This window comes from Pelodiscus sinensis, chromosome 1 (genome assembly GCF_049634645.1).
Source record: "Pelodiscus sinensis isolate JC-2024 chromosome 1, ASM4963464v1, whole genome shotgun sequence".
Classification (NCBI taxonomy): Eukaryota; Metazoa; Chordata; order Testudines; family Trionychidae; genus Pelodiscus; species Pelodiscus sinensis.
The window spans coordinates 11,981,666-11,996,102 of NC_134711.1; the positions used below are offsets into that span (position 1 = coordinate 11,981,666).

Sequence of the window (14,437 nt, forward strand, 5' to 3'; positions counted from 1 at the left end):
GGGTAAAACCCACTTCATCAAATGTATCTGCTGAAGTGGTTTTTACCCACAAACGCTTAGGCCCAAATAAATCAGTTAGTGTGTCTACACAGCCACCCTAGTTCGAACTAGGGTGGCAGTGTAGACATACCCTTAGTGTGTCTACACAGCAGGGCTTAACTAGAAATAAGCTATGCAAAATGAGCTATGCCGATTGCGTAGCTTATTTAGAAATAGGGAGCGTCTACACAGCACTTATTTTAAAATACAGCACTCTTCCTCCAACTTCCCTTACGCCTTGTCCTACGAGAGTTACAAGAGTCGGAGTAAGAAGTCCTCCAGCTTGACAGTCTTTTGATATTATTTTGAAATAACTGCCTGCTGTGTAGATGCAGACTGTTATTTTGAAATAAAGTTGCTGTGTAGATGTACCCTTAGTCTTTAAGGTGCTACAGAACTACTTCTAGTTATTGGAGTAAGTGTTAATCCAAGGAGAATGCTTCACCTTTGGTGGGTGCCCTCAGTGCATACATTTGAGACTATATACCTTGAAATACGGTTCTGAATGGCTAGAAATTGGCTGTGGACTGCACGGGCCAAACATAACAGTGTTGATTGTCAGACCATTACTTGTGGTTTTTCAGCCATGAAAAAATAACCAACCTCTTAAGCAGAAATATTATCTTCAGATGCATTGGTTTATTTTACTTTGGCTACAGCTATAAAGTTATTTTATATATAATACATTCCATAAAAATCCCACATTTTCTGGTTTAAGAACATGGAAAAAATTAATCTGTGAAAAAGACAGCTTTCTGCTTTCAATTCCAGCAGTATACATAAGCACGGATTCTTTTTTTCATATCTGTTGATTGGTTTCCCATTGCAACTTTGATCAGCCATGCAAAAAAGATGGGACATTGTAAAAATTCTCTGAATGGTTTCAGGGGGTTAAATCATTTGTCTCTTTTTTTTTCATGCTAATACAACCCTTATTATGATTCCACAACCACCGGAGAGTTTGACATTATCACATTTAGCTGCTAATGTATAAATGCAACGCTAATGTACTAGAATTAAAATACTGTATACAGACTTACCCTTAGCTCAGCCATTAAAAATACATTAATGTTCTTCTTCTTGCAAATTGGCCCTTATATGTATAATTTATTCGGCAATATCTGTGTGTGTGTGTATCCCTGGAAAGTTAATATTCCTCCTTTTGAAGGCGTTTAGTTTAAAAATACAAAACGTGGCCTTTGTTGTTTTTTTAAGAACAGTGCAATTTAATGGTTAGAAAAAGGAAACTAGGACTTCTGGGTGTTGTCCTGGTTCTGCTACTTACTAGGACAAATTCTTTAATCTGTGTGGCATAATATACCCATCTAAAAATCAGTATATTTCCTTCATGTTGAGATTGAGACTTAATTGACAGATGTTTGTAACTGTTTTCAGAGCCTCATAGGAATTGCACTATGTAAGTGCAAAGTATTTGTTACAAATAAGAAAGAATGACACAATGTAGGGGAGAAAGAAATTAATCTATTTTCTGGGGAAGAGGGGAGGTTTAAATGTGTTTGAAGTAGGTGGGGGCATTCAATGACCAAAAAACTCCCATGTAACTGCTGCTTTCTCCACGCCCCTTAACCCAACCCCCCAATGCAGCATGGTTTTAAAGCCTTGAAAAGCAAACTCAGAGCTGAGAAGAACATTTTTTGGAACAGCAATAGGCATGTAGCAGCACTCTTCATGATAACAGCTGTCAGGACACAGGAGATGAAAATGCAGTGAAGTAGAGAGGCTATAGAAAAACTTGGCCTCAGGCAGAGTGCTTTCACTTCAGTAGTTTTAACTCTTTAAATGCTACAAGGGACTTTCAAGGGAAAAACGAAATTCCTTTGTAGGTTGTCTTTTGAATATTAAAAACCTAAAAACACATTGTTTGTTTTTCATCCAGAGTGGATTAGGGCTCCGAAGTACAGATGTTGCATTTAGATAGATCAGCTTTTTATCTGATTAAGAACCATGTGTGTTTCTCCTGATGGGAATGACCACAGACATTTTAGTCAGTTGCAATTTCTCCTTTAGATATTCTAATTTATATTTAATCTCAGGCTACAATTTCATATGCTCTTTGCCCACTGATAGAAATGGATTTTGGCAAATTGGCAAAGATACATTTAATTGCCTCAAGAAATTGAAAATCTTAACCTTCGAAGTAGTAGGATCTAAACCAGACAAGTCTTGAAGTGCTCCCTGTTCATGGACTGCAGTTTATCTAATTCATTGTACTTGTGTCTTCACATGAGTGTGTGTCTCCGTGGCAACTATATGAACACAAAAATCAGACCAAGTGGACAGATTCTGATTCTAATTACAGGCAGTCCCCGGGTTACATGGATCCAACTTACATCGGATCCCTACTTACAAACGGGGTGAGGCAGCCCCGCACTAGCTGCTTCCCCCCAGCAGACCAGGCCTAGGCTTCTCGTGTCGTTGAGTCAATACTCAAACAGTTGCTTCCTCCTTCCCCATTGCTGCCTCTATCAGCAAGGTGGGGGAGGCAGGAGCCAGTGTAGAGAGGAACCAGCTTAAAAGCCAGTTCCCCCCAGCACTATCTCTGCAAGAGGTGGGGGAGGAGACAGAGGCGCAGCGGGGGACCAAGCGCGAGCTGGGAATCAGCTGTCCCAGCTCACACTCAGTCCCAGATGCTGCGCCTCTGCTTTTCAATTGTAGTAAGAGCCACCAGGCTCTATTTAAAAGGCAGAGCTGCAGCGGGGTTAGTTCCCAGGGTGGTGCAAGTGGGGACTGCTTAGTCCCGGCTTGCATCGCCCCACGGAGCCTACCCCGCTGCGGCTCTGAAGTTTATATATAGTAGGAGCTGCCTGGCTCTTACTACATTTAAAAGGGAGGCGCAGCGGGGGTAGCAAGCATCCCCCCCTTATTGATTAATTGAGTAGTCAATGGAAATTCCATTGGCTATTCGATTAGCTAGTTATCTGCATCTTAACATCCTTACTATGGTTCGGAACCAGTCAAGTCCCAAGGGTACCAGACTGGAGAGGTTCACCCTGCAGTAAGAATTCAGAGAATCAAACCCTATGTTGTTTCAAGAACAAAAGGAAAAAGAACAGGTCATTAGGAATACTGGTTGTGACGATGCATCGGGGAGCCCCCGACCCTGCAACCCCATCCGCAGCCAGATGTGACTCTGTCAGCCAGTAGAGTAGGAGGTTTTATTGGTTCTCAGGGACATAGGCTATGGTAGCAGAATACACTGAGAGTGGACAGCCTTATCCCTCCTGGGGGCTAGAGGTTCAAGGGCCCTGGAACCAGCCCCACCCCCTCCACGTTCTGGCTTTAGTTTGCCTTACTCATCTTCTTCCTGTAGACTGCCCCTTCTCCCAGCCACTGGTCACTCACTCCCCCTAGGCAGCCACACCCCTTCTTTTGTTCAAACTCCTTTCCCTGGCCAGGTGTGAAGCTGCTTGGCCATTGTCTGTGTGTCTTGGCTCAGGAGACCCCCATCCCCTGCTTGGCACTGCACAGACACAGACGCTCCCAAAGTCCCTGCATAGCAGAATAGGATCACAAAAGCAGACAGTACCCCCGCTACGTCAAAAGGTGTGATCAGCCTTTTGGATACAGGTCTCAAACTCTCAGTCTGAAGGCCATCCCCTGTCACAGTGATTGTACAACCTGGCCTGGGAGTCCCGGTGGGTCTGGGGAGGGCTGTTCATTACTATTTCCCAAGCCCTGTCCCTTCCTGCCACTACTCCGTGCTCTCCCCACCCATGGAGCCCCATCCCTGAGAATTCAGCTTTGGGGATCATTGTGGGGGAGCCTACCACCGGGCAGTAGCAGTCGTTGGGACCCCTGCATTCCCCAGGGCAGCAGAGCCATGGTGAAGTGGTGGGCACTCAGCAAGTGCATTCGCTCTGCTGCAATCTGCCAGACTACCCCCTCCAAGTGAACCCCAGAGCCTGCAGGGATGGGGTGCCATGGAGGGGAGGAGAGTAAGGGGGACTGGCAAGAAGGTGTGGGGCTCAGGGAATAGTAATGAACAGCCCTCTCTGGACCCACAAGATTTCCAGGCTGGATTGTGCAACTGCTCTGGCTGGGGATGGCTCACGGGCCTACAGGTTGAGACCCTGCTTTAGGAGCAAGTAGTCTGAGAGAGCAGATCATTTGTGTGGATTATTTCACATATTTGTTTCTGGTTATGTACACTGTTTGAACTTTAATTTACTTTTTTAATCTGATTTATTATTTGTAACTATTTTGCGAACACACCTACCGGTACCAAAGTCAAAGGGAGCTTTACCATTGCCTTCAGTGGTGCCAAGATTTCACTGTATATGTTAAGGCTGCCCTGGAAGTAATTAAATTGATATACAATTCTCTTGAAATAAATATCTGTTTTGTCTGGCCTTTTCTGAGGTTTGAAAGTCATCAGTGAACTTTGCTTTGTCCCTCCTTCCCATCTGTGCTTTGGATTTCTTTCCTTCATTTCTGAATTGTGAAAATTCAAGGTCCTATCCCAGATTCACATTGCTAAGAAGTATGGATAGTACAAAAAAGCCTGAAGTATCCCAACTTCTGACATTTGCCCCTAACTAGTCGTAACATGTCCAAGAATCTTCTTTAGGCATGTTAGAGAGAAATCATACTTTTTTATTTTGATTTTTTTACTTAATCCAAAGATAAAATTAATATTCTTATCCTTTCAAACTATTAACCATGCATTCTGTGTATTTACAGCCAACTCTTATTACCCAAGCTGTACTCCTCCCTAATATGGGTACAGCTAGACTACAAGAGTTTTTCCGGAATACTGAAAGTATCCCGGAAAAGCTCTACTGCGTCCAAGGATGCATTTGCTCTTCCAGAAAAACAAAACAGAAGAGCAAACACGCTCTTTCAGAAGCCCCTGTATTCCTCGTTCTACGAGGAGTAAGTGGGCTTCCGAAAGAAGGTTTTTTTTCCAACATTTGGTGCAGTCTAGACGGGCCAAATGTCCGAAATGCCTCTTCCAACAAAAGGATTGAAAAAAGCAGCAGTGTAGCTGTATATTAGGATCGGTTTCTCAGCTAATGCTGAGCAGTGTAGCTTCAATTAAAGATCTGGTCCCTGGAAGTTTTTTTTTAAAGGAGGTTCACAGAAAAAGAAAAAATGAGCTATATTTGCTAAGCATATTATTTACAATGAGTAATTCAACCAGCTGTATTTGTAATAAACTTCACGGTAAGAAAAATATTTGTCTGTCTTGGTTATTTGGTTTCATTTATTTAGAATTCAGCTTTACATAGCTTGCAATTGTCAGTTGTCTCCTGATGGCAACAATTGAACAGATTTTAAATATTCAGCTGTTCAGAACATTCATCTGGGCAACATTTGATAACTGTGGTGAATAAGTTCTATAGAAAACCCTAAGATGCATAGTATTAGAAAATGATTAACTTTCTTGGGGCATGTTCTTTCCTATGGAATGCTGTTGAATTCAGTTGTATCGCGTAGATTGTAAGTTAAGGGTAGATTTTTGACCAACGGTATATTTAAAAAAACTTTTGACAGCATTACCTTGGTTCATATATTCCTGATTTTTGCAGAGAAACCCAAATGTTGCTGGCATTACTGTTCTGGCATATTTTACATCTGTGTTGTGATTATAAAGTTAAATAAGCAAATGAGTAGATAAACAGTTCATGAACCATATGTGGAAGTTTCCCTAAAGGCTTGACTCTTTCAAACAAATCACTGAGAAGCGTGACTCAGGAGATTAAGAATGAAACGCAGGGGCTTTCAGTTATTTCTGTTGCCATTTCCAATATAGCTTGGGTTGGTAGTGATTTAAAGTGTTGCTGGTGGATGGCTGTTCAGTGGAGTGTGTGAAATAAGTTGGTGGCAGGCCCGCTGATGGGGGCTGAGGGTGGTATCTGCCCCGGTGCTAAGTGATTCAAAAGAGCTCACAGCTCTGGACGCTGCTGCTGCTTTACCACTGGAGTGCTGTGCTGTGCGCTTCATGTGGCTCTGAGGAAGGGGGGAGGGTGCACCATGCTTGGATCAAGGTTCCCTCTAAGCTGTGTGACAGCATGGCCCCACAGCTGCTTGCTTAACCCCACCCAGGGGCTCAGGCTGCTGCACAAGGAGTTGCCTGGCTGCGGGAGGGGCACTTCTAGGGTTGCCAGGTATCCGGTTTTGAACCGGACAGGTCAGTATTTGAGCTTTCTGTTTGGGAAACAAATTGAGAAAATATAAATGAGAAAATATAAATGTCCGGTATTTTCAAAATAAGATGTCATGTCGATTGTGATGCAATGTCAAGTGTGTCCAGTATTTTTGTTGAAACCATCTGGCAACCCTAGGCACTTCTCCTTCAGCTACAGCAGCCACTCCCTGCCGAAGACAGAGGAGTGAGTCTCTCCCAGCTGGTAGGCAGGGCAATGGCTGCCTTGACCCCACCTATTCTGATTGAGGCCCCGACTGCTTCCAGGAGCATGGAGCTGCCCTCACACATGGCCCAACAAGGCTGTCAGCTCCCCGTTTGTGATTGCTTTGGTCAGTGCACAACACAACCACAATCACATCTGGCACACATCTCAGCAGATAGGCCGAGAACTGGATAGCCTGTGGAAATAAATTGTTCTTTCACTCCGCCAGGTGAAGCTGTTATGTTGGTGGGGGGACATGAGGCACATTTATACTGTACAGCTGCTGGTGGCCTTTGAGTTGTGACTAACAGAGTCGTCACTCCCACTCTTTACACTTACATTAAATACAGTTAGAAAATAAAAATGTTTATATATGAACTTCTGCTAACATCTCTTTTGGCGCTGTTTGTCCAAAGCAAAGCCTAATGATCACAGCTTCCCATATATTTTCTTTTTCCTCAGCCAATTATATAAAATCTCGATATCTAGAACACGAATGCCAAGGCTAAAACTTGCGTTCCATTAGAAGACAGCATGTCACCGGCCTATACATCAGTTAATTCACGAGATAATGTGATCTGCAGTTATAGAGATAAATCAATTGATTGAGTTGGGTTGTCTGCATACTATAAACTCTCTGGTGAGTGTGAAATCATCTAAAATGAAATGACACTGCACATTATGGAGAGAGTTTTGAGATCCAGTATCCATTTCTGTAATATTTCTTTTATGAGATGTGTGTATATGTTGTTCATAGATTATCCTTGTAATCATTTAATGCTTAATTTTATTAGCTTGAAGTATTTGGATACCAAATGAAATAGCAATTACAAGATTATTTATTTAAGGTTTCCTCTCAGTTCAGAGCTTAGCTACCTAAGAGGAGATAGACCTTGCACGGTATTTACCACTTCCTTCCCGACAGATTTTGGAGCTTTTTCATTGTTGAATTTAGTTGTGCATATAAATGCATATAAATGTCTGTAACTCAGAAGCTAATTAATATTTTTAAATTACAGGTAATTGCATTTGTTTAGTGAACTAAGGGATAGTTGTCCCCTTCTTCCCTAATTTAATCTGATAGGTTTATAAAAACAATAAACTCAAAGCATTTTATGCACTGGGGGGAGAAAAGTTTACCAATGAGCAGGTGGTTTACTAAAATGATCAAATGACACTTTTCATATCACTAAGCCACAAAGCAAGCTCAGAGAAAGGTTGAAGGTCTGATGTGAACCTATACCAGGAAGCTCATAAGGAAAAAAGGTGCAGAGAAGCAGCGATCGGATAGGATTGTGAGGTATTTTAACAATTTTCTTATCTGACACATTGTCTTGAAATATATTTTCATAGAAATGATCTGAAGGTCTGATCCTTTGGGGAGCTAAGGGCCCTTTCAAACACTGTTAGGAATCACTGTGCCGTGCCAGATCAAGCCAGAGGTACAGTTCCTCTGAAATTCAGCCACGCTGAATAACACACATAATTGGAAGAGAGAAAGCGACATTTTGTACAGAGCTTATGGGTGAATGCCTATGTTCCAAAAAGTGTCATGTGACTTTTCACATCCTCAAAGAGGAGAACTGTACTTTATAAGGTCTTTTCTGTTACCAGATGAAAGTGCATTTAAAAGACAGATATGCATATTCATATGATCTTCCTTTTCCTTTTTTATTTCCCCCCTGCTTTTTGGTGGTAATTTGCTTGTCTTGTTTTTAATTGCATGTTGCCACAGTGACAATCTACTGGCGGGGGCAGAGGGAGAAGACTAATAAAAAAGCTAGGGAATAAGAGTTCAGACTATGGTTCTCAAACTAGCCCACCTAATTGTGATTGTTTTGTACAGTGTATGGCATTTGTAAGAATTTTTTGTTTAAGGAACCAGACATGCTTCGTATATTGGAGGAATTAAACACTGTCAGTTATAAAAAATTGCACATCTGTCTTAAAAAAAAAAAAAAAAAAGAAAGGAAAAAAAAAGATTGTGGTTACACATTGCACTTAAAATGACTAAAACTGAAAAAAGATTGGGGGGGGGAATGGTTTCACTTCTTTTTCACTTGGTTTACTTTTCATACATTCTATAGTCAGTTTTTATAATTTCTCATGTTGTTTTAGATGGGGCCTTTATGCAGGTTTTTCTCTCTCATCCTCTCCAATTGCTAACTGTAAACAAGAGATTATCAAGCCATAACAATTGCAGAAAGATTCATTTTTTTTAAATTACCAATATTCCAAGCAAACTGACAAGATGGAGCCAAGACTCACTTACTGCAAATAACCTTGGAAGGATTTGATTTGTATTGGTAAATGCTGATAAATGTTGATTTCATCATAGGCACACACAAAGGGCGAAAATATTTCCTTTGGTGATAACTGACATTTTCAGATAGCCAGTGCTGCCCGAGAACTCAGAATATGATTTAAGGCTAACATTTTGGCATCTGATATTGCTAGTTTTGTGCTTTGATGTTTACAAAGCTTAACTTTTTGAATCTCAAGTATCTTCTGTCATCAAATAATTGTCTGATGGTGCTACACTCATAATTTCTCACAAGTGTGAAAATTTAAATCGATAAAAATAAAAACACTTTAAATTTAAATTGGAAAAAAATGCTTCAGAATCAACATCAATATTATCCATTGAAATTATATAAAAAGTCAACTGCCAAAGCAAATTGTAAACTAATGTCTTTATCTTACCTATTTAACAGCATAAAATATGTAAAGGAAGAATATAAGGGAAGTGACATCATCTGCTTAGTGTTGGCTGCATATCAGTTTAAAATTAGGGAACATCTAATGGTATGTTCCTCCTCCTCCAAAAACAATTTTTTTTTAAAATCACTCAACCTAATCAAGTAGGAACGTAGAATTCTGCAAGGCTGAAATGGATGTTAATAAATGTTTGACCCTTTTTAAAAAAAACTGATTTATTTTCAGAACTTATTTCTGCGTCCTAGAAATATGTCCTGCATAATATTTTAATGAAATACTGTTCGTTTAATAGACCATCATGGTTAGTGCAAATGGAATGCAAACCTCTTATAGATAAGACCACGGTGGCTCTGAAGGAGCTTTTAAGCAGACTCTGTTGTGAAAATATACACACAATATTTATATCAAGCATTCCTGAATTTGCCTTTGGAGTCACTAATCTATTACAAAAATATGCAAATACACACTTATCAAAAGTTCACTATAAAAATGCTATGCAGCTAGTAGGAATGTACCTAGCACTAATTAGGTCTTAGCAAGAGCATATTGTCCAGTTTTGGGTACCACAATTCTAGAAAAATATGAACAAATTGGAGAGAGTCCAGAGTAGAACAATGAAAATTATATATGTTTTAGAAAATCTGACTCTTGAGGAAACATATTAAAAACCCAGGCATGTTTTAGTTTTGAGAAAAGAAGACTTATATTTAATAAGTCTTTAAATATGTGAAGGGCTGTTATGAAGAGTATTTGTTCTCCGCATTCATTGAAGAAGTAATGACTTAATTTGCAGCACAGGAGACAAATTTTGGTTTATTCGTGTGTTTGCATATTTTGTGTGGACCCGTCACCCTGTCATGTTTTGGAGCATACAGAACAGAAAATTGATAGCTGCATAATACAGGGAAGGAAAATGAGATTGGTATGCAATGTAAACCACTGAATACACTAAATCATATTAATCCACAGATACGGAGGGTGGAGGGAAGAAAGGAATCAATTTTGTACCTGTAGCCATTCTCCAGACTGAACAGTCACAAGGTTCTGGCTCACACTAAAAAACCTGAGCAGTGACACCAGCTGTGATTGGTTAGTTCTGCTGGTCAGTTAGAAGTGCTTTGAAATATATTCTGCTACATGAGGAAGGGATTGGTGCATTTGGCTGCATAGCAACATCACAGTGCATACGTTCCCTACAGATTAAATTTCTAATCAAGTGGCTGCTGAATGAACCTTCTAACAGGAGTGAGGTAAGATTTCTGCACAAGTTAAAACATTTCATTTAGACTGGTTTATCAGTCTTTAAAAAGCGATTGCAAATGCCGCTATTTACTGTCCACCTCTAAAGTTTCTCAGACATGCCGCTGAAAGCTAGAAAGTGTTCTGCAGTTTTAGCAGTAATCTGAATGCAACAGATACATATCTGCAAATTACAGATGTTGAAAAGGCTCAAACTCTGAAGGTGCTGTATGTTTCTTGTAATTGAAAGCAGGTGCCCCGGAGGAAGCCAGAAACTCTGTTTCACTTTATGGAGTATCCAGTGGCAATACAGGCAAAAAATACTTTCAAAGACTTCATTTGTTAGGACTGTATATGGCCGATTAAAACATTTTTTTCTCTCTGTATCACAGTAGCTCTAAGAGGTGCTGATCAAGTCCTTGTTTTGTCAAGCATCATAGAAAAAGAGCAGTAGAGGCAATCCCTCCCATTAACATCTTAAAATCCAGGTCAATGACAAAATCCGGTAAGGGTATGAAGAATGGGGCAGATGGTGAAAAAGACACCAGCAGTGTGTGTAGATTTGAATATTGATTCTAGTAGAGTCTTGCTCCTCCATCCATTTGGATTGTTCTTGCTAGATCAGTGGTGAGCAACCTGCGGCCCAAGGGTTCTATGTGTGACCCACACTGGCCCTGAAATTGTGGTCTTTATGCTTTGCTGCCAAAGCTGTTGCTTGGGTACAGCAAATTGAGGCAACCACTCTGGGCCCTATGCTGTGGGGCACCATACGCTTCGACATCACGGTGTCAGACGGGCTGAGGACTGCAGCTGTCTGCCTTGAGCCAATGAGCTGGAGGCAGCATGATATGTCTGGCCCCGCCTCTGCCCAGTGGTTTATACCATTTCATATAACTGGGGGTCATGGGGCTTGATAGCCTGAATCAAGGGTTTCTGGCTGCTTCACAGAGAACTGGGCTCACCTGTGGCACCTGTGCACAGATCACATGGTCCCCACCTCCTCCCTCAGATCTTGGGCCCTATCTGGCCCAGGGTGGCCCTGGCAGGAAGGTGCTGCCCTGTGTGTCCACCCCAGCCCTGCCGTTATTCAAATGTGGAGAACAGACAGTGTGGGAGTCCCAGCCCACGTTGGGCAGAAGGCAGCATCTAGCAGACAGGCAACCGTCAACCATCAATGGGTGTGCCTTGCTCTATCACCCCCATAAGCATGTCCTTTGCCACATCCCCCCACCAGCATCCCAGGGGGAGACCCTGCATGCTCCCTGCCCTATGGGGGGCATATAAGCTGTATTTTTCCCAGGCCCCACTCCACCTAGTGAAAACCCCGTTTTGCGGCAGTTGGATTTTTCAGAGGGTATGGGAAGGATTTGATTGGTTTTGAATAAACTGGTTTCACAAATATAGATTTTGTCAGGCCAGAGTGTCGACAAGTTAGAGAGGCATGAAAAATATGTTGGGACTCTAGTCAGGGACTCCTAATTTTGAATCTTGGCATTGTGTCTTCCCCAATGGCTTTGGGGATGTCATTTCACATCTCTGTGACTCTGCTTACTCCTCTGTGAAAGGAGGGTAACAGAGGGATGTTGTGATAATTGTTCAGCTGATGTTTGTGTAATGAAGTATGTGTAAATGATCCGGCCCAGCCAGTTCATTCACTCTTGTCTCTGGTCTATGGCAATAGCAAGTATTTGAGAAATCATAAAATAGTCAGGTTCCCCCCCCCCCCATCTTAAATTTTATTAATGTTTCTAGCCAGTGGTGCTGGAGATTGGAGGAGCTGGAATTCTATCTTAGTCTCTGTCACAGTCAGGTGACATCCTGAATCATAATAGCTAATTCTTACCAGACACAGCTGCTAGAAACATTCTTGGTTATAACATTTTCCATCTCTTTTATCCCGTGCAGTAGATAGTGTCTAATAGAATTTCACTATGTCACCAGTATAATTCTAGTCCTACTCCACCAAAAACACTTAAACCAAGTTCAGAAAGTGCTGACTCTTATAGTCACTTGACTCATAACTTTACAGCCTTTTATGTGCAGTCCTCCAAATGACTTTTTAAAAGGCAATCGTGCTTTTTTATAGGAGGGTGTATCTGCATTACTAGCCATTTTTTCTATTACATATGTAGTTGTGGTCAATATTTTCCAACAAAATATAACTCTGTTCCTACAGTTCAACAAGCATCTGTCAGAAAGATGAGAGCTTTCTTGTCTCTATTTCACATTTTGTACATGGAGCATAGATTTTCTTGGGAAAAATGAGATTTATTTGAATGCTTTTTAATCAATGGCCAAGATTTTCAAAATTAGAGGCATAAAGTTAGGTCCTTGCAGCCACATTTAAGCATCTTTAAAAAAGGGGGGTTGCTGAATTTTCAGTGGGAGACACTGATTGCTCATCAATTCTGAAATCCCAACCCACTTTTTTAAGTGTTTTGGGGGCCTACCTTTGGCTACAATTTTTAGAAATAGCTGTCCAAGAACTTATTTTTGTTTCTATCATCTCTCACTATTTTCAAAGCACAAAAGAAGGCGCTGTTCTCCATGGTGATGTGGGGGGATGGGTCAGAGGGCTGGGGCAGTGCTGGCAGTCTGTGCAACAGCAGCTGCCACTGCCACCCCGCCATTCACTGGCAGTGGGGAAGATGCAGGCTGGGCGGTTCTATCCTGCACAGTGCTGCTTCTCGACAATTTGAGGAATGCTGGGAAAAGGCGGGCAGGAAAGGGTGGAGCATGCTTTGTGACTCAGTCAACACACTCAATCTCCCAGTGGTCTAATGTGAATAATACCTTCCAAGGGTACTGAGAGCCTGAATTTCTTCATGTTTATAAATTGCTTGGGATTCACTGGTGGAAGGCACTGCAAAAATTCAAAGTAGAAGTTCAGTGCCCACGTTTGTTCTTAAAATTGCAATTTTTTGGTATGTACAGCATAAAAGTTTAGAACAAAAGCTGAAATTAGTAACAGTTGTCTGTGAACTATACTGTTTCATGTAAAACATTTGTAGGAGCACATCTCTAGAAGACATATTAACTAGAACTGTTTATCTTACAAATTTCCTCTTATTTTAATGTGAACGGCAAAGGGGGAAAAAGCTTTTAATTTTTATGGTTTGTAAATATATGTGTGATGATTGGCCTGCATATGTATTCCTGTTTCACATCTTGGCTGGCGAAACCCGCTGTACATAAAAAAAATTTTTTACGTGTTAATACAATTTACGTGTGTGAAGAACTAAATTATTATTTTATTAATCACTGTTGAACAATCAACAGCCTTCAAGAGTTATCATGTAGCGGTATAGTCACTCTATAGCAACCATGGGCACTGACAGCTTCGTGGCCCCCTGGACAAGGTGGGGAGGCTGGCTGTGTGCCCCCAGAAGGGGGGGCCAGCTCAACGCTCCCGGAAGGGGTGGGTCCGACGATAGAAGGGGTGGGGCCGAGGACAGGCAGTCCCAATTTAAAGGGCGTGGTGCTCTGGTTGCCACCGCAGCTACTGTAGCAGCAGTGCCAGAACCCCGGCCTCTTTAAATTGCCAGGGCCTGGGGTATCTTCTGCCTTTGCCCTTCCCTCCCCTCTCCCCAGCCTCATCAGGCAACTCTGGACCTCTGTTGCTTACTTAGCAGCAAGCATGATATGCAGAAAAATGCAACAGATCACAGACTCCCTTCTGCTAAGCTCAGGACCATGCAGTGAATCTATTGTCCTCTGAGTATTCCAGAATCACAAAGCAGTTTCTTTGCATTAAGGCCCTGATTCTGCAGTTGAAACCCTATAGGTGGCCTCTTGAGCCCCTGTTGTATGCTCTCTAACCAGGCATCCATGTAGGTCCAGTTGCACAATCGAGACTGGTGGTTTGTTTGTTTTTTCTCAAAGTGCACCTCAAACTTTGGTTATCAAACTCCCAGTGAAGTCTAGTGACAGCTGGGCTGCCAAAGCCCTATGGGAAAATGTATTGGAAAGACTAGTGAAATTAAGTACTTTGTCTAAAGCATTTTAAACAGTGGGTTTTCCTCCACTTCCCCTGGGAGGTTATTCAAGTCAGAGGGCTTGTCTTCACTGCA

The 14,437-nt window shown here is 41.7% G+C and overlaps 1 protein-coding gene across 16 annotated transcripts in view; it reads left to right on the top strand.

The window, feature by feature from the left end:
* CELF2 (CUGBP Elav-like family member 2) overlaps positions 1 to 14,437 on the top strand; it is a 491,927-nt gene that overhangs the window by 232,345 nt on the left and 245,145 nt on the right. The window contains exon 1 of one of the 16 annotated variants that reach the window (XM_075909018.1): positions 2,753 to 7,710. The exons of 14 other annotated variants lie outside the window; for them this stretch is intronic. Coding sequence is in view for 1 of the 2 variants with exons in the window: in XM_075908813.1 (XP_075764928.1) it covers positions 10,356 to 10,378 (23 nt within the window). In the remaining variant the exon portion in view is untranslated. One more of the 16 variants, XM_075908813.1, reaches the window with a different exon arrangement.